This window comes from Drosophila virilis, chromosome 5 (genome assembly GCF_030788295.1).
Source record: "Drosophila virilis strain 15010-1051.87 chromosome 5, Dvir_AGI_RSII-ME, whole genome shotgun sequence".
In the NCBI taxonomy this organism is placed as follows: Eukaryota; Metazoa; Arthropoda; class Insecta; order Diptera; family Drosophilidae; genus Drosophila; species Drosophila virilis.
Window position 1 is genome coordinate 3,894,999 of NC_091547.1, and position 26,495 is coordinate 3,921,493.

General features: G+C 42.8%; 4 protein-coding genes across 6 annotated transcripts; 1 reads left to right on the plus strand and 3 right to left on the minus strand.

Annotated features, from left to right (window-relative positions):
- Positions 1-419: 419 nt before the first annotated feature.
- Positions 420-19,624, minus strand: RalGPS (Ral GEF with PH domain and SH3 binding motif). Of its 3 annotated transcripts, XM_070210566.1 has the most exons (8): positions 19,348-19,624; positions 13,745-13,839; positions 13,341-13,675; positions 12,947-13,274; positions 12,437-12,888; positions 12,171-12,374; positions 11,691-11,801; positions 9,569-10,733 (listed from the first exon to the last, which is right to left on the minus strand). In XM_070210566.1, exons 2-8 carry the CDS (start codon positions 13,802-13,804, stop codon positions 10,124-10,126), a joined length of 2,100 nt encoding a protein of 699 aa, XP_070066667.1. In that variant the 5' UTR covers positions 13,805-13,839; positions 19,348-19,624; the 3' UTR covers positions 9,569-10,123. The 3 variants fall into 3 exon arrangements, with proteins under 3 accessions (XP_015029605.1, XP_070066667.1, XP_015029606.1); XM_015174119.3 differs by lacking the exons at positions 9,569-10,733; positions 11,691-11,801 and adding an exon at positions 420-562 and having other exon boundaries at positions 19,348-19,622; XM_015174120.3 differs by lacking the exon at positions 11,691-11,801 and having other exon boundaries at positions 19,348-19,621.
- On the plus strand, positions 4,829-8,135 carry LOC26531492 (uncharacterized). The gene is made up of 5 exons (XM_015174857.3): positions 4,829-5,033; positions 6,721-7,032; positions 7,094-7,165; positions 7,226-7,315; positions 7,374-8,135. The coding sequence occupies exons 1-5, from the start codon at positions 5,010-5,012 to the stop codon at positions 7,956-7,958; spliced, it is 1,083 nt and encodes a 360-aa protein (XP_015030343.1). The 5' UTR covers positions 4,829-5,009; the 3' UTR covers positions 7,959-8,135.
- Positions 7,659-9,435, minus strand: LOC6624862 (uncharacterized). Its single transcript, XM_002048845.4, has 2 exons — positions 8,495-9,435; positions 7,659-8,398 (listed from the first exon to the last, which is right to left on the minus strand). Exons 1-2 carry the CDS (start codon positions 8,686-8,688, stop codon positions 8,161-8,163), a joined length of 432 nt encoding a protein of 143 aa, XP_002048881.2. The 5' UTR covers positions 8,689-9,435; the 3' UTR covers positions 7,659-8,160.
- Positions 19,625-21,487: 1,863 nt separating the features above from the next.
- Positions 21,488-25,566, minus strand: LOC6627258 (uncharacterized). Its single transcript, XM_002048843.4, has 3 exons — positions 24,691-25,566; positions 22,793-23,723; positions 21,488-22,493 (listed from the first exon to the last, which is right to left on the minus strand). Exons 1-3 carry the CDS (start codon positions 24,776-24,778, stop codon positions 21,917-21,919), a joined length of 1,596 nt encoding a protein of 531 aa, XP_002048879.1. The 5' UTR covers positions 24,779-25,566; the 3' UTR covers positions 21,488-21,916.
- Between the last annotated feature and the right edge of the window lie 929 nt (positions 25,567-26,495).

The following is a 26,495-nucleotide window of genomic DNA, read 5'->3' on the forward strand; positions in this document are numbered from 1 at the left end:
GAGGTATATCATTTCGAAATCGGACTGAATTTAGCCGAGTTATTTCCATTTTAATATTTTATCAGATTTTGCTGCAATGTGTTATTGTGAATGGTTATTTTTATGGACTGCTCAAAAGTATGCAGTAGAACTACTATGCTAATAGGCTCATACGTTTTATTTGGACAGCGCGAAAGTATGCAATATTTTGTTTTACTTCTATGTCCACAACCATACGAATTTTTTGTAAACCTTAAATGGCTGTATCACTTCGAAATCGGACTGAACTTCGCCGAGTTGTTTGCATTTTAATATCTAATCAATGTTTCTGCACTGTGTTTATTGTGAATGGTTATTTTAACGGGCGGCCTAAAAGTATGCAGTAAAGAGCTACTCTAATAGGCTTATACGTATAATGTGAACTGCACGAAAGTATACAATGTTTACTGCTAGTCCACAACCACACGAATTTTATTGAAAAACTTAAAATAACTATATCCTGACCAAATAAAGCTCGATTCATGGCAGATTGGGCACGTTTAGCTCGTGGTTGTGCATAGAATGGAATGACATCATTTCATATCTGAAATAAAGTAGAAAAAGGTATATTAATTCGAATTCTGAGTGTATTTTCCCGAGATTTTTAAATTGTAAAATTATTGGAAAACCTGTTGCTGCTTGGCAGTAAGCAGCAGTCGCCCTCTCTTACAGCAGTCTCCGTCTGTGGTAACTGCTTACCACTTATAACTGATAAGCTGATTTAATTTTACGCTGACCGAGATGTTGCTGCCAAATTTTCTACAAATATATGCAATCAGACGATTCTAACCGTATGGCGCCATCTAGGCTAAGCAATATGTGGTTCGTGTATCAACTAATAACCGGTTAGATTTTGCGCCCTCCCTTGGTTAACGCGAGAAGCTGGTGGCTTGCGGCCCTCTATTCAAAACAAATGTAAGCTATATGTTATTAAGATGCCCAAGAGTATGCTGAACATTTGTAGCTATTACTTTTGACTGTTATGCCCAAGAGTATGCTGTACATTCTTTGCACATGACAAAGCTACACCCCGAACATTGCAAAGGCGTCGAATGACTTAAACAACAAACTGGAGTGCCACACGCTGAGACACGCTTTGACATTGATTCAAGCCACCAATTAATCGGAGAGGTAAAGCCGGCTGGGTTGTGGGAATTAATAATTTCCATGCTAATTTCATGCCTCGTTGCGCTGACAAAATGAATTAAACGGAAACCAATATTTTAGCTGACCGCTTCTTCAGTTGCTGGTAAAAGCAGGCGCATTGCAATTACGCAATCATCTTTGGCCGTTTTGCTGGCTTGCCGTTTTGCATATGCCCGACAATTGGCAAGCGTGACTGCAGCTAACTGACTGACTGACTGACCAACTGAATGCCACTCGAGCCAAACCGATGAAGATGATGTCGGTGTATTTACAATCCAAGCCAACGCCCAGTGAGTGTGCAAATGCTTCAAAATCAAAGCCATATCGAATTTGCATGAATTACAACTCGCTTAATCAAATGCCAAGTGAGTGGAGCAGCGCTTTGAAGAACCCGCATGACTGGCAAGACTGAAAAGAAGCAGTCTAGAGCGTTCGATTTCCTCGTTGGCAACATGCACAACGTCATGGCCATAACGATTGCGCAATTATTGATTGCCAAACGGTCAACGAACGCAGCAAGCACAGACAGAACCTGTTTCAACAGCCCATTCCCAGCTGCACTGAAAGATCCCACATAGCATATGCATATGCATATGCATTTCCGTTCGTCGTTGGCGCCCGTGCGTCTCGTTGAATTTATTTTCTTGTCAAATGAGGTGCGAGTCGCGCTTATTATGCAAATGCGTCAAGTGAGGCGGGGGGGGGGGGGGCATAATAGAGCCATAAAGACATAATTCATGCAGTTGGCTTTGTTATTGAACGCGACGTGATTTGAAATTTCTATGCCTATTTAAATTTTATTGTATGGGGTTTGTGTCTTAAGTCTTTTGTTGCCACAACGATTGGGTCACATTGCAATTGCATTCGTGTGACCTTGAGCGAGCTGCAGCTTCAAATGCAAGCTGGCTGGCCTTTTGGGGAAGTTCAAGCTTGATCTTGTTGCAGCCGAAGCGGCGAAGTGGGCGAGCTTGTGGAGGGGCTTGCAATTAAATTGCGGCAAGCTATCGAGCCATAAAACAACAACGCAACTGCAACAGCAACAACTACCGCGACAAGATCTCGATTGCCTTTGGTGCGTGCGTGTACGTCTTGGACTTGTCAACTGTCTGCAAGTGGTTCGGCCAGCTGCCCAAAAAGCAGCATTTGCCTATTTTGGTGGCCAAGCAGGAAGCCATGTGTGAATCGGAAGTAAAAGGTGCAGGCGCTGGCGCAGGCGCAATGCATAAGGTACCAGAGCCACTGCCACAGCCAAATATGTGGTTCATTGACATGCGGCGACTATGTTAAACAGCTGGACACGCCCCCATCTCTTAAGTGTCGCCCTGAGTTATTTGCTTGGCACAGACGCCCACGCCCACGTCTAGGCCAAAGCGATTGGCCAATCTCTGCAATCTCGCCTCTTGGTCATTCAAATCAGGTGCAGTGCAGGAAGTGCATGCCAAATGCTGCTCCAATTTTCCTGCCGGAACACCACACACACACACACACACACACACACACACACACAGACACCCTTGGACGCTTAAGCACTTAACACATTGACTGATTACTGCCACGATAAGAGCAGCGAGTGGCCAATTCGTAGGCCATGAATAAATATGAAAAAAATACAAAATAAATAAACAACAACAAATAGAAAACAAATCGCCATCAGACAATTTGGACTCGAAAAGTAAAAGTGGTTCAACGGCTGCTGCCGTCGGATTTATCGTCGTCGTCATCATCGTCAACGTTGCCTGCCATCATAACACATCACATGGCGAGATGGCGAGATGGCGACATGGCGACCAGCTCGCGTTGACTTTGAGCCGCAAGAAAGGAAACCAGACGCAAGTGGCAAGGAAGCCATGCATCGCATTTGCCATTGGGCGGCCCAATGTGGTGTCTCTGGTGTCTATCAACATTTTGTTACGCATTTCATTTGCACTGAAGTCCAGTTCCAGTTCCAGTTTCAGTTTCAGTTTCAGTTGCAATTCGCTGTTGCAGTTGGAGTCTGCGGCTCTCAGGCCACTTCCTGAAACGCATGCTGCAGCGGCTGGCGGACATTTTATTTATCTAACTTTAATGAATATTAATATAAGTTTAGTTTTCGTCTGGTGCGAATCATGTTGCTGCCACTTCCTTATGGGGCAGCTGCCGGGCAAATGGATATGTACGCATTTGAGTTATTCAAGCGAACAATTCGAGATATATAACGCTGCCAAATACTATTATTTATAGGTTATATTTAGCAGCTAACCAAGCCCAATTGTTAACTATATAAATAATTTATGAATTCCAATTACTTTCGGCAGCAGGAAAAGCATGCACACATCTATAATATTAACTTTTTTTTTTTTTCTTTTCGATCATTTCTTGATTGATTTAACAGGCCATTATTTTGAACTTTTGCTACACAATAATATATATTATGCAATATGTTGCCTTACTTGTTTTGGCCAAGAGCTGCCCACTAAGTAACGGAACCACACGCTGCCACACACGCACGCTTCCACGTGGAACTCGGACCCAGACTGGGCAACTGGTCCCTGCTCGTGCACAAGAAACCGGGGGAATTGTTGAAAAACTAAATCAACATGCAATTAATTTGGCTCTTGGAAATGTAGCAAGCCATTTAAAGAGCGCTGTTTCGAATGGAATTCCGCATGTTTTTCAGTTGTTTATTTTTTTCTTTAAAAAATGTGCACAAGTGAAACAAAAGATGCAGGAAATAAAATGCGCCATATTAAAGCGGCGGCATTTTTCCAATTGGTTTGCTGGCCAAGCGTTGCCACATTGTTGCACATGCAAAAATGCACGCACTTGTTGTTGCTGTTGTGCTTAGATGCCATTTGGCAGGCAACGCAACTGCGAGCGACTGCCCTTAACCGAGTTAGAGCGCCAAGTATGGCTTATAAATTACATTAAAAGCCACTAATTGATACGCTGCTGCCCAATCCCAAAGGCAATCCGTTGTGTGTGGACATCAGGCGCCTCACGAACGTGACGGCCTTCGTGTCGTCATTATTGAACAAGAATTCCCAAAAGCAGCAGCAACAAAATATACGCATTATAAAAGCCCCAACCTAACCCAAGCTAAGCTAAGCGAAAGATATGCGCAACGTTGCCATACAATTTGTTTTCGTTTTCGTTGATTTCCCATTTCGTGCTATTAATTTGCATTGCGCCAATGTTGTTGTTGTTGTTGTTGCTGTTGTTGTTGCTGTTATTGTCATTTTTGGCCTTTTTTTGTATTAAGATTTATAACTTTTATTGCCATAAACTTGGCTGCGATTACAACATTTGAAGCAGCGGCTGCACCCGCTGCCTCCTCGAGCTGCACGTCGCGTCGCTGCAAACAAATGCGAATGCGCAGCACAAAAGAGAAGAGCAAATGCCGGCCCACGCTCGCTCTCACTCTCGCTCGCTCTCACACACACTCTCTCTCTCTCTCTATTGCAAGCTGAGCTCAAGCTACGCTCAGCTTGAGCTGAGCTTTTGCCAGGCAGCCAAAAGCTCGCTTTGTCATTGTTTACACACAAAACCGTTATCAGAATTCAAGGTCTTCGGCTTCTGCAGCGACTCGCTCTCATTTTCAATATTTTGTTGGCGCTCTCATTTCGTTTTCGGTTAGTTGGCGCCGGCTGCACCTGTGCGCCGTCTATTTAACCTGGCTCCCCAAACTCCAGTGCGACAGTCAGATCCACGAAAGTGGCCCAAAGAGTTGCGCGCGTTGCCCACGAAGCGAGTGGTGCCCCCCCCCCACACACACACACATAATAATTTGATAATTTCTCGTGCCCAAGTGAATTAGTGTTACATTTTTTGGTCTAGGGCCAACCCCCAGCCAACGTTAAGCGGGAGCCATGAGGATCCAGCGGCATTTTATGGTAATTACCAAATGTGTCAACAAAGTGCAAAAGATAGTGTGAAATGTTGTCGTTGCTGCTGTTGTTGTTGTGGTTGTTGTTGTTGACTTGGTCTTGCCAGCCAAGTGGAACTAATGGAATACAATTTTGTCACTTTAGTGCAGTTTTATAATAGATGCGCACAATTTGTTTACCAAACTGTCAAACGGCTAACACAACACACACACACACACATACACACATGGAAATTATGAGCAAATGCTTCAAAGATGCGCAAAGCAACAAATTGCAAAATTTAGTTTCGTCTTTGAAAATTGCGAAGTGTGGAGCGTAAATAAGGCATGATGAATCAATTACCTGAGTTAATAAGCCCTGTTGGATAAATATATATGTATAAGCTGAATGATTCGATTTATATCGAATTTAGATTTGTATATCCAGGTAGAATCTAAATACCAGACTTTGCAATAGGTCTAGCGCTGGAAGAGCTACGTCAACACTTTAGGCAAACCTAAAATTATTAAGCTTTTCCCCTTAATTTCCCCAAATATTAGATATTAGAAAAACAAAATTAATTAATGCGTGTTAGGCTAATTTTCAAACGCGATTTTCTCATTCGCGCACTTTCCAGCCGGGTGGGCCTGCTGTCGCCTGTCAATAGCACGACATTTGAGACCCTCTCCGGGTTTCTCCTGCTTGGCACTCTGTTTTTTTTTTTTTTTTCTGTGAATCGCTTTCAGGCGCATTGTCAACAATTAAAAGAGGCGGCGGGATGGTTTCATTAGCGCTTGCCCATGAAATGTGCATTTGAGTCTCGACTCTTTTCCCTCACGATCGATGATCCAATGCGGGCAAACCAGTCGCCAGTCGCGTCAGGAGATCAACAGCAGACGGCATCGCTGGCGACTTTCACTGCCCACCGACTGCGGAAACTGCGGCTTAACCAGCAGCTGCCGCTGCTGCTGCGCACTCCGAATGCGGCATCGGCATTGCAATTAGCACCCCAAGCGCCAGCGATGAGATAATTTTTTTGCTGGCGCTAATTTACATTTCATAATCGGATCGAAGTTGACAATTGATTGGGCTTATGTGCATTGAAATTTGATAGATGTGGATTATGTGAAATACCCGGCCCAAAGATGACAACAAATTGATGCCAAATACTATGACCTCGCCAGTAGCACCAAATATAGAGCTTGGCAACGCCAACGCCAAATCAAACAGAGACAGAGACAGGCCCAAAAGCGGGCATTTGCATAATGCCAGCAGACCTTTGGCTCTTGTAAAGAAAGAGTCGCAGCCCCAGCAAATAAAAACAACCGAATATGACACACAAAAATTGCCAGCCGCTGGCTTTGACCTGTAGTTGGGTCAGGCTCTATCATGTCACATTGGCATATTTATGCCCAACAAAAATAAGAAAGTGACGCAACATTTCACTCTTACTTTTTGTCTGGGCGCAGTCAATGGACTCTCAGTGCGAACAATGCGAAAAAAAAGAGTTGAGCAGAATGGGACAAACAGAGTCGGCAACTGGCTGACCCAGTTAAAACCAGTTGTGGGCTTTTACGCTTCACATGAAGAATATTTAATTAATTAACATAATCGTTGCGAATACGGCTTGATCCCTAAGCGGGCGCGTTCGTTGCCTAAGTCTTTCGTTTTATTCGATGTTGACTAATATTAAATGACTTTGCTTTACTTCAAGTTGGGTTTGCTCGGCGCGCTCTCTGTCGCCACCGGAGGCATCCATGCCAAAGCCGTGGGCGATCAGCAGGCAGCCGAGTCCCAGGTGAGCGGCAAGAGCGTAGCGCAGCAGCGCATCGGAGACGGCTTTGGCCTGGGTCTCGATCTCGGCATTGGCGAGCATGACGTACACGAGCATCATATACACGAACACCATGAGCATCACGAGCATCACGATCCCGGCTATTGGAAGAAGAAAGTCGAGTGGAAGGAGGGCTGGAAGAAGATATGGAATCCAGCCAAGAAGCAAATTTGGAATCCATCGTGGAAGAAGGTAATCAAAGCAACATATAAAGAATGTTCTCAAAGCTGACTTTAATCTGATTCATTCACAGATCTACAAGCCGCATTGGGTCAAGGTGCCAGGCTGGAAGGAGATTCAGGTGCCCGCGTGGAAGCAAATATGGGTGAGTTACGCGTCTGGGGTTCTGTTAATTCTTATTCATTATTCAAAAACTTTGTTTTAGGTGCCGCATTGGAAGGAGATTTTAGTGCCCGCTTGGAAGGATATTCAGGTTCCCGACTGGAAGCAGTACTGGACTCCCGAACTAGTCAAGGTAAGGTTCAGAAAAAGTCCATTGTTTGCAATACTAAAATAAACTGTATTGTTTGTAGGTTGGCATTCCTGGTGAAAAATATCTGGGCAAGGATCATGAGGGTTGGGAGTATACCAGTCACGATCTGTGGAAGAAGAAGGTTGTATGGAAATCACACTGGAAAAAGATCTGGAAGCCAGCTAAAAAGCAAATCTGGGTGCCAGAGAAGAAGCTGGAATGGAAGGAGGCATGGAAGCAGTACTGGAAACCAGCCAAGAAACAAATCTGGAACGACAAACTAGAGTGGAAGGAGGCCTGGAAACAGATCTGGGTGCCCGGCTGGAAGGAAATTTGGGTGCCTGGCTGGAAGAAAATCTGGAAACCCGTTGTAATATCCGAATGGTTCCCCACACCCGATCACCATCACGACCATCACCATCATGACGTTGGCTGGGACTGGGATCGCAAAGACAAAGGCGCCACCAACGAAAAGGATAAGGTTGTCTGGAAACGGGATGACAGCAATGCCTCCGCGTCAAAGCCAACACTACTGCAGCCAGTGGCCAGTGCAGATTTCCAAGCCAAGACGCTCGAGGCAGCCAAATCGCCGGTTGCCGCCGGCGCCGCCGCCACATCGCAGTCATTTAAGTTTCCGGGCGCGTAGAGCATCTGCGAACATTTATATGTATAACATATGCCAACCGTCCGGTTCCAAGCTCCTTGTAAATAGTTGTAAACCAGTCGCTAGCACGTAAGGTCCCCCTTTGATTCGGCGTACACTTAAATTATCTCTAGACTTAAACAGCATTTAATTAACAAATAAATAAATAAATAATCTTAATTGTAGTAGTCAGTCTTTCCTAGGTCTAGCTGGAGTGCAGCTGCTGTTTATCCTGTTTATCCTCCGGCTGTTGCCAGGCATCCGGCGGCGGCGCATTTGGCAGCGGCACCCACTCATTGAGTATGGTGGGCGTCCAGACTTTCTTCCAGACAGGCTCATAAATGCGCTTGGCGCGCCAGTACTTCACCCAGCGCGCATTCCAGGTGGTCCTGTTTGTCCAGAAGCCATCCAAATGCGGCTCCACTGTATCCGTATGACGTACACTGCATGTGGGGCAAACAGGAAGTGTGACTGGTGCTGTACAGTTGGGTGAAAGTCGTTGCGCCGACTGGCGATTACATAACATCCTCAACACTTACATGGTCGTTGTCTTGCCGCCCACACCGCCATCTATGCGGAGGAGGAGGAGGAGAAGCAGCAACAGCAGCAGCGGCAGCAACGGGAAAGCCAGCCCATAAATACGGCCACAGCTGCGTTTGGCTTGGGCTGCTGTCATCATTATCATCCTGTCACTCTTAACTTGGCTGCTGCCTCTAATTGTGGACCCTTTCATGTTTCGCAATCGACTGGCAAGCTTAAAAGACTCCGCTCTTAAAGTTAACTAGCTCGAAATGTTGCGGTGCCACTTATTGAAATTCATGAAGCAAACGCGCAAATGAATTGCAAATTCGCGCGGTGAAAATTGTTATAAATAACGTACGACATTATATAATGCACATAAAAGGGCATTAGTTTTGATAGTTTTCGTATTGTTTCTTTAATCGACTTTTGTTCGCTGCATTTCTTTATATGCTTAAGCTAAGACTCTGCAAATCAAATGTGTGAGTGCCAAAGCTTAACAAAGTAAATGTATATCTATATATATATATATATATATGTTTATATATCTAACTGATGTATCTGAAGAAACTGTTGCCCATAGTTAACATAGTTTTCGATTTTTTGTAGAATTCAAGCTGTATTGTCTAGAGAAAACATGCAACATATAAAACTAGATACTTAAGCTAAAAAAATAAACTAAAACTTGACCCTAACATGCAACAAAATAGCATAAATCGTGTTAGCAATTCTTAATATTTCTTATTTAAAGCCTATGTTTACCGTTTCGAGTATGCGTTAAATAGTTTTCTTATTTCTTTTGTTTTTGATTCCTTGTTGCAAAATAGTTAAGCAGAACGAACGTTTACCTTAGACACTTGGAATTAAGCAATTAATTAATTATAGTTAGACTTGGCCTAAGAAAAGGCGGTACAAATGTTTTGCATAAAGTGCAGTTGATTTGTTCTATATATATATATATATATATATATGTATATAAATGTGTATGTGTAAATCGTGTTTAAAACTATGTTTTAATTAAAAATTAATATGGCACAATCAGCGCATATATATATATGTATATATGAACATACATAGTTAATTAAATCGTCGTATATGATTAATGCTTTTAATGCTAATTACAAGATAAACGCAGACAATTAATTAAACATTTAGGCTACAGCACAAAAAGCATTCGAGATAGTGAACCATATAGCCACAGCCGGCAACAGTTGAGAAATCGGCCGAAGAGTCTAGATATAACCCATAGTTAATTGTTGTTAGCTGTGACCAATATCATTTATCGTGTTGTTTTTTAGACTGTGTCGTGTGTTTCTGAGTGTTTCCTTTTCTCTGTAATCCATCTTCATCTTTATCTTGTTCTCTGCTAGTCTGTCAGTCTTTTGAAATACCATTTGAAATCGTTACATTTGCAAATTACAATTTGTTCGTTAGTTAGTTTTTGTTGTTGTTCTTGTTGTTGTTGTGATTTTCGGAGTGTGGGTTGCTTGAACAAGCAGAGAGCCGCGGGAATGTTCTGTTTTGCGTGATTTTCAGTTGCGTTGCAAAGTGAAATCGTGAGTAAATGAACAGCTAATTAGTTTCAATTGTTGAGTACAGTTTTTTGCATCATTTTCGTTGGTGTCCAGTCCTGCAGTCCTGCCAATGACTCACTCGAAGGACATCAGATTGGCGGGCAGTGGCTTTGGCACGCGCGTCGTTGCCAGCTTGCAAATGGCATTCGTCCAGAGATGCGTCATCTGCGGACTGTCCGTGCGAAACTTGTAAACGGTGCCCAGGGTGCGGTGGTATAGCTCGAATGTGTTCTTGTGCTTGGTATTGTCGCTGACATGGGCATACCAGCCCTCCAGGGGGCACACCTTGCACGGTTCGCGCTTGAAGTCGCCGCGTTCGCTGCCCTTGAACGACTTGGGCGGAAAGTAGACAAGCGAATTGGCCCAGATCTGCAGCCAGTATCGCTGCCAGGAGGCAACCGCGGGCTTTCTGCCCTCCTTCTGCACGGTCTTGCGACGCACACAGCCCTGCATGGCAGCCGCCGCCTCCGGCGACATCAGATCGCAATTGCTGCCCATGAAATCGCACAAGATGCCCTCGGCGCTCTCCAGCGAGGTCAGGTCCGCACTGGACAGCGCATCGCTGTGCTCCAGCACAGAGTCGTCGAGCAAATGATGACGCGGCTGCTGGACCGTTGCATCGAGTTCCAGATGTAAATGATGCGGATGTCCCTCGTAGTTGTTCGGCGCGATTTTGCCAAAGATACTGCGAAAGCACAGACGATATAGATATTTGTCGGAACAGCACGCCTTATATATATGCACAGTAGGGGCGTCATGCAGGCAGGCGTTCAAATGGCTTGAAGCAAACACAAAGTAAAGCAGCTAAGAGCGCGTGTGCGTATGCGTGTCTGTTGTGTGTGGATGTGTGTGAGAGGGTGCGTGTGCGTTTGGGTGTGGGTGTGCGAGTGTGGGTGAGTGATGCATGTGGCAGAGATGAGCGAAACGAAATTCAATTGGCTTAATTCATACGGCTAATTTAGACCCAAAGAAAAGCGTGTGTGTGTGTGGGCGTGTGTTGTGTGTTGTCTGTTGTTATACCCATGCAGAGGGGCGCTTTATAATTTTGTCACGCAATGTGTGACCCAGTAAAGGAAACATCCCTGAACCCATAACTCATATACTCTTTAACCGTTTCCACAGTCAAAGGCAGATTCTTCTTTTCAGCAGGCTAGACGATCAGACCTTAACACTATATCATTTATGTAGCTGCCTTAGGAACGAACGACCGAAAAAAGAGTTATTTCATGGAGTTTCTTAGATTTCTTGACCATAATAAGCTTCTTTTATATGAGCATATAAGTTTCGAAGGGGAATATCATATAGCTCTCAATGAAACAATCGGAGAAAAATGTAACTTTAATAAACAATAAAACTATGCGCCCAATATACTTTTTGCTATTCACACGGAAACACAATATAAAACAGATCCGAGTCAAACTATTTTCAGTATCGAAATAAAAAAGGCTATTCTATATCTGCAAGTGTATATAACATTCGGAACTCCGAAGATAACATTATTTTCGTATTTACATGTGTTTATGGGTCTCGTTTATATGGAAGCATTTTAAGTTGGGTCCGTGCACAAAAACTGATGAACTGATAAAAGGATAAGTAAGCAGCTGATTATTCCTATTGTATATCCTAGCTACGGGGCACTCACCGACGGCATCTGCAGCGCTTGTTCGAGATTGTGCCAATGCCCGGCGCAATCATCACAATGCAGCACTGGCACCTTTGTGCGAAATTGCGCGGCAGGCTGCTGCTGCGAAATCTAATGCGCAGCCAGTTGCAGTTACAAACAAAGAGGCACAGATACAGATACAGATACAGATACAAAGATACAAAGATACAGAACGAAAGCCAAAAGCAAAAAGCATAAGTGAGACGTAGAAAAAGAGACAATAATAATAATAATAGTATGAGTTTAAAAATTGATATAGAGTTATGTTTGGGACCCCCAAAGGTTCAGTCCAATTGCACAGTGAGTTTTGTGTCGAGTGATGTTTAAGAAACGAAATCGAAAATTGATTTTGATTATTGATTGTTGTTGTTGGGACGAGACACGAAATAGTGTATTGATTGGCAGTTAGAGAATGCGCGCAACGATTTGAATAAATAAAAATGCAATTGGGTGACTTACTTGGTGCCCAGGCTGCGGCACTTGCGATGGCCGGGCACAAACTTGGTGCCGCTGGCCATGCGCATGGAGCCTATGGTCTTGGCGGGCGATAGATTCAAGCAGCCCAACGCTGGTGTTATCGATTCCACATTAAATGATTCCTTCGAGCTGCAGGAGGACGAACTGGGTCCGGAGGGTGAGGCGGGCTCCAGGTTCAACGAACGTCTGTTCAAATTGAATTACAAATGAAACTTTACTCGCACATCTACTCATTTCATCATAATTACTTGTATTGATCCTCCTCGAATATGTTCTGCAGCTCCTCAATGTAGCGTATGGAGGTCAGATATTTTTGCGTGGGCTCATGCGGCTGTATGTGCTGATAATCCGACTGCTGGTAATTGGAGATGACACGCAGTATGTTGTTCATCTTGTTGCGCCGCTGATCCGGCTCCAAGCCGCCCTTGTGCGGATGCGCCAGATCAATATAAATCAAGTCTGTCAGAAATAGGCCCAGATAGGGTATGCACGGCAGACGTAGACTCTCCAAGTACGAGCGCAAATTAGCCCAGTTGTTCTGATCGCTAAATATATCGCTGAGGCGTTCAAAGGACTGTCGGTCCTTCTTGGACAAACAGGCCCAGGTCTTTTTGAGACGATAAATGCTGGCGCTCTGCATGGCCGAGATAATGGCAAACAGCGAGTGCAGATTGTTCAGTTCGTGCAGCTTTTTGGCCACCTGAAAAGTAAATAGGTTTAGCATAAAGTTAACTTTTAATACACGCTGATTGTTGCACCTTTATAAAGTGTGTCATGATCTCTGCACGCTGCTTGGGCTGCTCGGCATTGAGTATTTCCTGCACCGTCCAGAAGCTGGTGTGATTGAAGCGCTTGGTAAAGGCCACAATATTTGGCGTGGCCACATGCTTGTCCTTTTTGGTCCAGGCACAGCTGCTCAGCTCGTCCGGCTGTATGAGCGCAAAGACGGGAAAGTCGAGCAGCGTTATCTGATTCGCCAGCACATCGGCGGGCACACGCAATGCACTCAAGATGACCGCATCCAGTTGCTTAATAGAGCCATGCGCTGGCAAACTCTGCGATTTGTTCGCTGGCGCTGCGGTTGTACTGCAAGTGCGAAATTAAATGAACCAATTTATACATATTTATTTGATTTGCTTGACATGTACTCACGCTATGCTGTAGTAACAACCCGGCGAGTCCGGCGACGAGCTGAAGCTGGTCAGGCAGCCAATAGAGTTCTTGCGACGTGTGCTTTTAATATTCAACGTCTTGCTGACGGGCTGTTGCGCCTGTTCGTGCTCCGCCTGCAGTTCCTGCTGGCTTTTGTCCTGACGCAAACAGGCCATGGTGTGTGCACTGCCATTGGAACTGCGCTGCTTCGACGGCCGCTGTGTCAGCTGCGGCGATGCCAACTGCTGTGGCTGGCAGCGGGACTGTGCGGGCGAAGCTGTCACAAATTTCTGTCCGGCATAGCCCACATAATCCGTTGCAGGTTTTCTTCTCAGCTGTGTGTGTGTGTGTGTGTTAAATAGAAATATGAGTAAAGAATGTGGCTGGAAAACGCACAAACCTACCTCCGAGTAGCGCAGATTATCCGTGGACAGGTCGCGCGATATTTCTGAATAGCGCATCATGGCAAACGTCTCTGGCAAACCACGCAGCAACTAAGCTGTAAATAGGCAAATGATTTGTATTTTATAGAGTTCTATATATATGTTATGTGTAATGATAAATAATTTGTATTACTTCTGTTGAAACTGTGGCTTGTGCTCTGCAACTTTTCTGGCGTTGGCGTTGGCACCGAGCGTTGGGCAGTCTTTATGCTTACTGAAAGCCATTTTCTGCAGCGGCTGCAACCAAAGCCACAATGCAGAACAACAATAACAAGCCACCATAATGAAACAACAACAGCAACAACAACAACAACTGGTGGCTTTAGCCGTGCTGCAGCGTGTGGCACGCTTCGCTGCTCAATTTCCACAGCGGCGAGCAAACTGAGTCACGAAGAGACCTGGATCTGGTCTTTTATGGCAGCAATGGCTACTGTTGTAGCTGTCGATTGGTTTTTTTTTTTTTTTTGGGGGGGGTGCCAATGCAATACACAACAACAACAACAACAACACGAGGCTAATGATATGCACAGTCAGCGGAAAGTTTTGTTTTTGAAAAATAAAAACAAGTCACCAAAACGGTCATTGAACCGCCATAGAATACATAGAAAGAGAAACCCCACTGATGCCCTTATTGATAAATATGTTTAATATATATATAAACTCTAGATAACAAGTCTAGAATAGTCAGGTATATTCAACAGGAGGATACCCTGTAACTCTTTCCTATGAAAATGCATTCCCAATTAGGTTTCGTATTGATTTTCCGACTAAATCTCAGTCAAATGCAATGTGGCATCTGCCTGTTGCATAGTTTTCCGTTTTCTTGGTGCAGGGCATAAAATAACCTTCGATATTGATATCTAACACAGAGCGAGACATGTTGTTGAGCAAGCTCTAATAACACCAGACTCATGCATATGTATCTATATATCAATTTATATATATAGATATCTATAGTATGCGCATATGCCACACATTTCTCGAAGACTGTCTGACGGCGACCCCGTCTAATTAATTTCAATTAAGTCATAATCATTCGACACAGCAAATGTTGATCAAATGCAATGACGTTCGCATTGGCTATTCAATTCGATTAGTTTGCGTGCCCCAGGGAAGAAAGAAATATATATGAAAGTGTGATGCGATTCGAAAAATGGCGGGGCACATATATATGCTATATATATATATACAATATATATATATATATAAATGCCTCGACATAAGTCATTTGAAAGGCTCTTATCGATTAAAAGAGCACATGGGAAACAAATTGTTTACTCGTTCAAAGTTCCGCCTAAATTCCGGGTAAATAGATTTGTTTGTCTGAATACTTCCACTAAATTTATGTATTTGTTAAATGGACAACATTTTGACAGAAAGTATTCAAAACAATGCTTAGACATGGTCAAAGCTAATTCATGTCAATCTTTCACACATTCGCAAGCAATTAATGAAACTGGAACAATTTCAAGTACATATTAATTTTACTCGGACTTTACTCGTTATTGATTTAAAGGTTTTCCAAAGAGTAAATAAAAGTAAATAGTTTTTTCGAACTGACTTAAACTCGGGTAAAAAAAGTCCATTCTTGCAATTACCTAGTTTCCGAACTCGTGAAACTTTAGGAACAGATGGAAATGGATACCAAATCAATAATATTAAACATTAATAATATCACCTTTAACCTTATATATATATATATTGTATATATGTTTATATAAATATATTGTATATTGTTGTATGTATTTTAGTTTATAATTTAACGACTTAATTTGGCTGACTTGAATATCTGAAATTTCCAAAATTCTCATGACATGCTAAGCAAATTAGAAACAATATTCGAATAATTTATACGCTTACAACAAATAGACATGTTAATTTGTAGCGCATGTTTATGACTTCTGGACCTTAAACTAACTTGTAAACTTTACACAAAAAAACATTTCCATTTGTGCATTTCCACAGGCCTTTTCCAATATATGGGCAAATAAGCGGAAAAAAACACACTCGATTCAGATAAAAAGAAAAAATACAATTTTGGCAAGACAAAAAAGGCAAATGAATTATTTTCCAGACTGCCTCAAGTTTTCAGCAAATGGATTTTTATTGACTATTTGAACTATTACCCAGGCAAATATACATACGATATATATATAAAAATATATATGTGTATAGGTACATATAGATATGGGCATATGTAATATAGCTGCCCATAGATTTAGCATTGTTTTTGGTGTGGAGCACAATTTGCAAAGATATCAAATGTAATTAAAGCAAATGAACTGCCATCACGTGTATGTGTGTGCGAGTGTGTGCGAGTGTGTGTGTGAGTGTGTGGGGTGTTGTTTTCTGTCTGAGTTATGAGCCTTTAAATTGTTGTATTTACGTTTACAGGTTTCCCACGTTTTGTGCCTATTAACTGTGCAATATGTAAATATATTTAGTTTGCTTTGTTATTGTTTTTCATTTCTCTTTTGTTTAGCTTTGATCTGCCTGCCCATAGACGCGATATGTACCCAGGCATAAGTGCCCATCTATATACATACATACATTTATATACATGTATGCAATATAATTTGTATAATAACAAATTCTAGATTGATATTTTGGTCAGGGACATGAATGTGTGTGTGTGTAGGCGTTGCGAGCGTTTGGTATTGGTATTGGTGCTGGGCGCTTTTGTTTATATATGGCCGCTGCCCACCACGTGACGCTGCCCACCGCCCACCGCCCACCAGCAGCTACCACCTACCACACACGGACAAAGCCGCACACACATGCGCACAGCCCCAATAAATATGTTTATTGTTTTTACATAAATTTCGCCAGGGGAAAACAAACAGAACAGCTGCAAAGTTCGCGGAAATCAAATTTGACTAGCGCTTGTTTATCAGCCTGCAGCTGTATTTAAATACAAAATACGAAAGAACATATAAATGAGAAGTTCCGTGCATATAAGTCGCTCTGCGTTACATACGACGCGAACTAATTACAATACCCTACGCAGGTTAGGGCATCAATAGTCACACCTACACAGACAGCTATATGCCCCATATCAATGGAATGTGTGTTGGCGTCTTTTATTGCCTTTGATAAATTCCGGGGCCAGTGGAATGCGCCTTCCACACACTTGGGCCCAGCCCCAATGCCCCCAGCTGACCTTTGGGCAGATCATTCAACAGCCCTATATCATTATGCTGCTGCTTCTTCTACGTCTCTTACAGAACGTGAAAATTAAGTTCTGTTGAGTCTTTTTTTTATTCGGGTTGAAGACTTTGACATACAACGGGCGCCGTGTAAGATTGTGTATGGCGGGCAAGGTCAGGTGGTGTCGCCAGCGTTGACAGCGATGCCATCTTCAAGTTCAATAACCGCCAGAGATTTGTTTTTAAAATGAAAATGCCCCGTTAAATATATGTATGTATGCGTACGAATATGTTTGTCTGTGCATAAATTAACCTTCGCCCGCTGGCAATGCGATTGTGAAAAGTGCATGCGCATGCATATACAGTAAACGTTGGCTATAGCCAATCAAGGCTAGTTTGGCCATAATTCATTTTGTAATGGGAAACATATTTGCTTAATCTTAGAATTGAATTTTGATGGCTCCTTGGCAAAAGTTTATACTCAAATATTATTGTAAGACTTTATTGAAACCATTTGAACAATTATATTGAAATTTCTGAATGTCAAAAGTGAAAGAAAATCAAGTAGATTAAAAGAGAGCCAAGAGACTTTAACAGCTGGTCTCGCTGCAACTTAACATGCATCTGTACTGTTACCGTACTATGTTAACTCAGAAACTGTAACAGCTGGAGGCATTCAATTTGGAATGCGGTTAACACACATATGTATACCATGAGTAGCTGGAAGGAACACTCACTGTACCATGAAACAAGTGCATTCATTGAGCTGCCAAATCGCAGCGTGTTGGCTTCATTGACATTTTTTTATTTTTTTTTTTAATTGAAAGCAGCAGAAAGGGACTTTTGCAAAGCTATCAGCTTAATTTAAACGCATGCGATTGCAATGCAAATGCGAGTCAAGTGCAGTTAACATATGTATGTATGTATTTACTTGCACACACATACACGAATCTAAGCATCACTATCAGCATAATTGTGTATGTATTTATATGCATGCATGTGCATGTGTGCAATAAGCACTTGTAATCTCAGTCGCTGGGTAATGAGAGAAACTACAATAAAAGAATAAGAAAAACTGCAAAAAGAAACAAAACAAAACACAAACGAGCCGAGCCGAGCTGAGCTGAGCCGCAGGAAGGCCAAGCATATAGAACAATGAGCTTGGGTCTGGGGTTTTGCTTTCTGCTGACGTTTTGTAGAATTGAATACACTGTTCACAAAGTGGCAAAGGGGCATATTGGTTTTCGGTAATGTCCGTCTATTGATGCAGCAGAGCATTGGATAAAAGAGCAGGTAGATTGCGGCTAATCTTTGTTGAAGATCGTACCAATAATTAAACTGTTTAACGGAAACAGTCCGTTAACAAATTATCATTTTTTCGAACTACAGAGTATTGTGCAGCTGTCTACCACGGACTGCAATGTTCTTCTTGTTTTCCACGCTGTCTGTGATCCGCGCGTCGTTAAGTGGGTCAAACCTAGAAAACTAGAAATGTAACCAATACGCGTACTTTTTGAGTGCCTGTACTTATAGAAAGAGCAGGACAGAAGAGGAGAGGGAGAGAGAGTGCGCGCTACAGTGTTGAGCAATGCAACGCATGGGAGCCTTGAAATGGCAGGCTAAAAACATCTGGCCTGCAATATGCTTACCCTGGCAGCCCTGGCTTGTCTGCCTGCCTGCCTCTGCTCTGCTCTGCTCGGCGCATCCTGTTTAACAAGTAAGCGAAAACAACAGCTGGAAAATATTTCAACAAAGTGAAACTCAAATTTCTTACCCAGGGGCGTTGCTAAGCGTTCGTGTGTGTGTGTGTGTGTGTGTGTCTATTTGTGTATATTTTGTGTATACTATTTGTGGGTGTCTGATAACATTTGCTTATCACATGATCTATTGTTCAAGTCTAACACCAAAGGAAACCATGCTGAATGTTCTTTTTATTCTTTTATTGATTTGCTTTGGCGATGAATCACGCTTTACTCATTTGCCGGCAATATAACAAAAATTAGCCTCAGCCACAGGCACAGGCACAACACACCCCTAGCTAAATCGATAGCAATGAATATAAATACTGCTACTCCTACCCCCTACCCCTGCGCAACTAGCTGCCCCTGTTGTCACACGCAATTTTGTGTATGCCGTCAGCAACGTCGTTAATGCTTAGCATATAATATGCAAAGTGTGGCCCTCTTAAAGACACCAACCCTCCCAACTTCCCGCTCACTTAGTCTGTTGCCCGCCCAGTTTCGTAATCGGCAAAGTACGCCCAAATACATAAAAAAAAAAGAGGAAAACTATTTGCACTTGATAGCGACTGCGACAATGTTGTGGGCCGCCCAGTGCCAGTGCCAGACCAGAATAAAGCGCACTGCATCTCGAGACATTTATTTTTAGTGCGCGCCCGTTGACGCCCCAAAAACTTACCTAAACAACAACAACAACAGCAGCAACAACAGCAAGAGCAGCAACAGCAGCAGCATCTGTACTAAGGAACCAAAGCATATTTAATTGGCACTGTAGCTGCGGCTATGTTTAATTGTGTTTCACTCGATAGCAGCGACTTTCGCGCACGTTTTTAATGCCCGCAAGACTTTTAATTGTGTTTTAATTATTAATGTTGAAATGAAAAAAAAAACGCGCGCGGCGTACGCACATTGAATTATTATTGTCGCAATTACTGATTGGCTTCTGTCCGCAGTGTGACCAGCATGACGAAAGCACAGAAATAACTATGCGAATAGTGCTGCCATCCTTACGTTTTGAACAAGCTGGCAGCGTCATGTGAGCAACTCAGCTGTGCAAGATGTGGCAGCTCTACACAATGCCCGCCTAACGTGTGTAATTTTAAAATATTTACTATATATTTACAAACTATGAAATTATTTATGTGGTTTTTTTTTGGGTTAGTTTATTTTTATTTTGTATGCATATTGTATAATTTGTGTTGTTATGGTTATCATATAATACATAAATAAATTAAATTATATTCTTTATGCACAATATAGTTATGTATTTTTTGGGTTTCTTTCAAGATATCATACATGTTTGTTTTCTGCCTTGACGTACTTCAGAAAACACCATAAAATATATATTTCAAACTCAACATTTCGTTCAACATTTCGTTTGCAGTTTTTACGCTTTCGTTTTTGTTTTTATTCATTCATTTACTTTCTTGTAGCAAAGTACATTACCAATTGTTATTGTTGAAAACAATATAAAATAGTTTCATATAAGTATTTCAAAGTGTTGTTCCAACATGCTTAGCAGTTGGAGGTTCTTATACTTTTTTCATCATTTCAATAGTTTTTGTTTTAATCATTATTATTGTAGTTCTGCGTGTATATAAGTTGCATTTTTTTAAACTCGTGAGTTTTTCTGGCGTCTTCAATGTATTGTTCCGGCCGCAATTGTTTACGTTGTTGTTGTTGTTTTTGTTTATGTTTTAATAAATATGTTTGTCTCATATATAACGCACATACGTTTCGGTTTATGTCTATTTACAGCAATTGAGTTGCAATTAAATGTTGCGCTAATATTTCGTTTGGGTACTTGGAGGCATCTACTATTTCGCATCGTAAATTTTCCACTAATTAATAAATAAATTTCATTTTATTTTTATTTTTTTTTTTTTGCTTTCATTAATTTCGTTTTTGGTTTTCGCTTTTCCTCTTTTTGTACAATAGACGCGTGTATTTTTGTGTGTTATCAGTCGTTTTTCATTTACTTTACATGAATGTGCTGGAAATTATTGTTAAGTTATACTTGTAAATAATTCATTTCATTCCACCAAATCGCCTTTCCACAGATCCAATATGATAGGTACATACATATACACATATCTATTTATATATATATGTGTGTGTGTGTGTGTGTGTGAGTGTATGCATGTATATGTGGGCTACCAGAATTGTATTTCTAAATTGACACAGATAATTTAAGATCACAAAGCGTAGTACAATAAAAATGTTTTTTTTTTGAAAATCAATTTCGGGAATTTTCTAAGTAATTAATTTCTTTAGGCTTGTATAATAAGTATGTTACAATAATTACACGCATAGGTTTATGGTATATATATATATATGCATACATACATATATGTATGCACGTTTATAATACATAATAATTATAATATGTCATATTATGCTTTAATTTGTTTTGTTTTTGGGTTTTTTTTGTTTCAATGCGCAGACTTTAAAATAGTTTTCATAAATTGATTCTTGTTGCAGACACCAAAAAGTTGTTGTTGTTGTTGTTTTTGTTTTATATAAATTACAATAAAATGTTAAATTACAATACAATATAAATAAGTACACATGTTGGATTGTATGTAAATATATATTCAAAAGGGGGGAGAGCGGGCGGGGGCCGCGTATAGGATGGATTATATGATAAAGTGTTTGCGCAATTTTTCTGCTTCTTTACATTTATGTTATAAATGTTTGCGCAATTTTTCTGTTTCTGCTTTTGATTGACAGCGCACAGCAGGAAATTCTGCATAATGGCTCTTCGTCTCGACTGCTCACAGCAGGTGGAAAGTGCATGGTAGGGGAAGCGGGGGGGGGGGGGGGGGGGGAGGGGCAGGGTGTCTAGGTTACATTGTATGCAGGTCTTAGATCATAGCAAATACGATTATGATACGATACGATTACATAATATGATAGGACTTACAGTTAACAAGGGGAAGATAAGAGAATTGTGCCATCAAGCAAGTTGACTCGTTTTGTTGCACTCGAGTGCCTGCAGCCACGGAATTTAATTCCATGGACTTTCATTAGGAATACATCGTCTATACATGTCGCTGTCTGTGTTGGTGTGCGTGTGTATCTCCGTCTGTGTGTGTGTATGTGTGTGTGCATCTGCTGGCTGACAAAATGGATCAGTTCAACTTTACCAATTGCCTCAGCACCTGGGCAAGCCAAGTGAGATTGTGTGTGTGTGAGAGAGAGAGAGAGAAAGGGAGGGGGGGAGAGAAAAACGTTTCACCTCCAACAATTTACTTCTTGTTCTTGCGCTTCTGCTTCTCCTCAGCGGCAGCGGCGGCAGCTTTGGCAGCGGCCGTGGCCGCGGCATTCAACAGATTCATATTCGGCTTGACCGAGCCCTTCTTCTGTGTGGCCGGCTGTTGTGGTGTGGCCTGCGTAATGTTGTTATTGGCGGCATTGTTGGCGACTGCGGTGGAGCTAGCGCTGGCGGCGGCGGCATTGGCGGACTTGGTGGTGGTGGTGGCGGCGGCATTGGCGCCTGTGGCTGGCGTGGCCGGCGTCTCGTCCAGGAAGAGCGGATTCTTGACCTCCATTTCGCCAGTGGGCGCCAGGCCGGGACATTCATAGACAGTATAATCGCCCTCCTCGTTGTCATCGTCGCTCTCCACATCGGACAGGCCGCAGCTGCCGTCGGTCGCCTGGCAATTCTCCATGGCAATAATCTGTTGCTTCTGGTGCTGATAGTGATACATTTGAGCGCTCTGCGCCAGCTTGCGATCGCACGACGGCGACACATCCTTATTCGGCCCGGTTATGCCATAAGCCGGATAATCAACATCTGCGGCAGCTTTGGTGCGATTGTGGAACCTGTCGATAGAACAAATCGGGCTGTTAACTATTTGTGTTTGATGCAAGTTGATTAAATAATGCATATAGACTGAATACAATATTTTACTTAGAGTAAGTAGAGTAAACCAGCATCTTCTTTTTCTTTCGATTAACTATAGAAGCTTTTCTCATTTTTAAAAAATTCAACTTTGAAAGTACAAATCGATTTGGGATATTAATGACTATTAATCCGAGCTACGCATCGTATACGTAATATTTAAGTCCCACTTTCTCATTTCATTTCACTCTCAACCATTTCTTATTGACTATAGACTTACCAGGTAACGCCTAGGGCTAGTAGGCCCACAGTTACAGCCGCACTGACGCCCGCTATGAGTGCCACAATATAGACGCCCATTTCGCTGTTCATGCCCAGATGCTGGCGCAGCACAATCTGATCGTCGCCGGTGCTGGCCGCGTATGCCATTTGGGAGGATTTGCTTTGCTTCTGCAGCTTATCGATTAACGCATTTATCTCGTTGGGCATCTCCTTGGAGAGGGGCAAGTTGACGCCGGCCACAGCTGCAGCGGCCGCCGATTGGGGCTTGATGCGATGGAAGTTGGCGGTGGCCGTGTCCAGCAGCTTGGGCGGCTCCACGGGTTTCGGTGCCGGCACCGAAGCTGTGACCAGCTTGCTCTTGGAGGTAGCCACCTCGGTGTCGGTTGATTCCGGTGCCGGTGCATACTCCTCGTAATCTTCTAGAGCACGTGAGTCCAGCTCACCTGACGGATCGTTGGCGTTGTCAAAGAAGCGCTCATCGTTGGGGCCCACGGCGAAGGGTATGCGTTGGCGTGTGTAGCCCGGGTTATTGCGACTGTAGCCACCGTTCGCCTCCAGACTATTGAAGCTGGGCAGCGGCAGTTGCATCGGCAGCGGCGGCGGCGGACGCACAACATCGGGCACGGCATCCAGTGGACTGCCGTAGGCGGCATCGCCCTCAACGTTATCATACTGATCGTATTGCTGATTGTTCAGATTGTTGTTGTCGTAATTGTTCTCCGTCTCGGCCATTAATTGCGCCTCCTGCTCCCGCTGGCGAATGCGCTCGAGCTCCAGCAGCTGCCGCTGATGCTTCTGCAGCTTCAGCTTGATCAGCTCCAGCTGCTGCTCGAACTGTTGCTGCAGTCGGCGACGGGCATGATCCTCCATGAGCTGCTCATACTGCTGCGGCTCCATGGGCGCCGGCTGTATAGGACGTCGACGCAGACCTGTGCCAAACAAAGGTGAACAAAGACAAAAAGAATGCAATTGATTAATTAAACGCAGTTCTCTCTCTCTCTCTCTCTCTCTCTCTCTCCCTCTCTCTCTCTCTGGGCGTGGACAGCACTCATTATGCTAATGCTAATGATGTCCGTCATGGGCGGCGGACATTGCGTGCCAGTTGCCGTTCAAAAATAAAAGCGACTAAAATAGAAAGCAACAACAAAAAAGGAAACAGGGTAAGAAAAGCGGCCGGAGAAACTACTTATAACCCGCCCAAAAAAAAAAGAAAGAAAAAAAAACAAATATGCCACCGGAATAGACAAACAGAAGTCAATTTAATTGCCAATGGCTTAAAATAGACCAATTACTACACGCGCCAACATCTACACACACATACACACACACACACAGGCACGCAAACACATAGATACAGGCTGTGACGTGCTTGGAAAAACTTTATTACATTTCTGCTGTTGCCCTGAAAAGTAGGCAATAGAAAAAAGTACGTTGAGCAGCGACTGCAACGAACTCGAACTCTGGCGGGAGCAGAGACCGAGGGGGTATATACTGTGCATGGGTTGGGTTGGCACTAACAACATCCATACACAAACACACACATACACACATACACACATGCACATACACATACGTGCAGAGCCAACGTCAATTGCGGGCGCTGCAGGTTTGTAGTTTGTGCAAGTGTGCGCGTGTGTATGTGTGTGTTTGCGTGGGTGTTTTGGTTTGATTCGTGAATATTTGATGCTCGATACACACACACACACACACATACACATGCATATCTAGTACACAGTTATACACAAAACGAAGTGGCAAGCGGCTGCTTTCGCCTTCCAGCGCCATTCACGACGCAAAAGTTAAAATGATATGCACACACACACACACACATACATACACATTAGTTCTAAGTGTGGTAAATGTGGGTTGGTTTGTGCTATTTTTAGGCATATATACCTGGGTAAACGGACACTTCGCAGTGACCCAATATGCTGCACATCAGGAGTGCAATCAGTGCGCAGGTTATTTCCATTCGCCTGCCCATATTTGTCCAGCTTACTTTTATTTATTTAATTTTTATCAAAAAAGTTTAACGTTTTTATTAGCTGCCTTCTCTTTTGTATTGTGATTGGAATATGCAAGTTTCAATTAAGCACTTGACATCTGGCTGGAAATTTGGTTACCATATGGCCGGTTAATATGGACCGTACATTCCGCTGTTGCCCTTTCACACAGACTACAGAGTTTATTGATTTTCACACCAGCACCAATACCAATGCGCGCACACGCACACGGCCACACACACGCACGCACGCACGCACACAGCAAGCGGGCAGCTGGTGGTTGTAATTGGCTCGCAAAATTCGCGTAGGCGTGCAATATTTTTCGAAATTTCCGTTAGCCAAACGACAATTTTGCCGTGCAACTCGTTTGATTTGAATATTTTAAATGATTTCTACACCTGCACCGGCTGCCACAAATGTCAAATGTTGCACTTTTCTATCAGATTGCAGCCAAAACCCACTAAGTGAAACTTGTGAGGCTGCTGCCTTTGAAAGCTGGCCGTCGTTTAACTTTTGTGTTCTTCAATCGTCGACGTATACCGTTATACTGAATGAGCCTGGCGGCAGCAGCAGCAGCGTCGACAGCAGCAGCAGCAGCGTCGACAGCAACAACAGCAACAGCAGCATTGGTAGCTGTGACGCAAATGTTATGTCCGCCCCCGCGCTGTTAAATGTTGCGGGCAGCTTTTGTGCTGGCCAACAACAAAGCGCACCGAAGCCAGCTCAGAGCATGCGTCCTTTTATCCACAAAAAGCTCGACACGTCCGCCAGCAAGTCTGTGTGTGTGTGTGTGTGTGTGTGCGCGCGCGCTGGGATTCTTTGAATAAACATTCATGCATTCATGAAAAAGCCGAAGCCAGATTCGACTTCTGGGCAGCTAGCAGGTGGCCGCTACGTAGTTACTTGCACACACATACACACACACACGCACGCGCACGCATACACACTTGATGTCTGACATGTAATCTTGTGCGCCCCTCCTCCTCTTCTGCAGCTTTTGATGGGCACGCGCTGAACCATTTTCGTTTGGGATAGGGCACTTTATTTTTATCAATGAATTTTCAACCGGAAAGCTTTCTATTCACAGGAATGTATAACTGTTGCGTACATTTGATTCTGCCCATAATATAGCAGGTTGTCTATGATCCATTCTAGTTTTATCAGTTAAGAGTATAAATTTTAAAATTTAATAAGCTGATACCATGCTATAAAATATCAAATATTTTTTATATTTGAATATTGTTAGATAAATAACGACTTCGACGCCTTATCTGTCAATTAGAGTAAATAAAATAAATAAAACATTTTTGCACTTTCCTAAATTTAAATAGTTTATGAGTTTATGAAACTAAGAGAGAACACCCCGCTTATTTGCGTAATCTACCAAAAAAGGCATTTTATACCAAACAAAAAAAGTACTAAAAATGACTGAGCCCTAAAAATACTGCTGATGGTATACTCTTGTTATCGATACTCAGTCGTTGTTGTTTGTGAATCATTTTGTAAGGCAAGCCACAAAGAAAAACTATAAACAAATAAAATGGCTGCAATGAAAGGTAATAATGCGCAATTAATTCGGTAATAGATTAACTTATGCTTGCATCTATTTACATGGTAAACATGCTGCTAACGTGCTACTGTCTGATTGCCACCGACAACAACGACTACAACTACGAAATTACCAACACCTGCAGCGTG

What these genes read in the sequence shown, in the direction of transcription:
- LOC26531492 (XM_015174857.3), top strand. Translation starts at nt 5,010, where the DNA reads ATGAGGATCCAGCGGCATTTTATG. An exon ending in GGATCCAGCGGCATTTTATG is followed by an intron (nt 5,034 to 6,720) that starts GTAATTACCAAA and finishes CTTTACTTCAAG; the next exon opens with TTGGGTTTGCTCGGCGCGCT. An exon ending in CCGCGTGGAAGCAAATATGG is followed by an intron (nt 7,166 to 7,225) that starts GTGAGTTACGCG and finishes ACTTTGTTTTAG; the next exon opens with GTGCCGCATTGGAAGGAGAT.
- LOC6624862 (XM_002048845.4), bottom strand. Translation starts at nt 8,688, where the DNA reads ATGAAAGGGTCCACAATTAGAGGCAGCAGCCAAGTTAAGAGTGACAGG. An exon ending in GGCGGCAAGACAACGACCAT is followed by an intron (nt 8,399 to 8,494) that starts GTAAGTGTTGAG and finishes CCCCACATGCAG; the next exon opens with TGTACGTCATACGGATACAG.
- RalGPS (XM_070210566.1), bottom strand. Translation starts at nt 13,804, where the DNA reads ATGATGCGCTATTCAGAAATATCGCGCGACCTGTCCACGGATAATCTG. An exon ending in ATAATCTGCGCTACTCGGAG is followed by an intron (nt 13,676 to 13,744) that starts GTAGGTTTGTGC and finishes ACACACACACAG; the next exon opens with CTGAGAAGAAAACCTGCAAC. An exon ending in AAGCGCTGCAGATGCCGTCG is followed by an intron (nt 10,734 to 11,690) that starts GTGAGTGCCCCG and finishes GTGCTTTCGCAG; the next exon opens with TATCTTTGGCAAAATCGCGC.
- LOC6627258 (XM_002048843.4), bottom strand. Translation starts at nt 24,778, where the DNA reads ATGGGCAGGCGAATGGAAATAACCTGCGCACTGATTGCACTCCTGATG. An exon ending in CGAAGTGTCCGTTTACCCAG is followed by an intron (nt 23,724 to 24,690) that starts GTATATATGCCT and finishes TGTTTGGCACAG; the next exon opens with GTCTGCGTCGACGTCCTATA. An exon ending in CTAGCCCTAGGCGTTACCTG is followed by an intron (nt 22,494 to 22,792) that starts GTAAGTCTATAG and finishes TTCTATCGACAG; the next exon opens with GTTCCACAATCGCACCAAAG.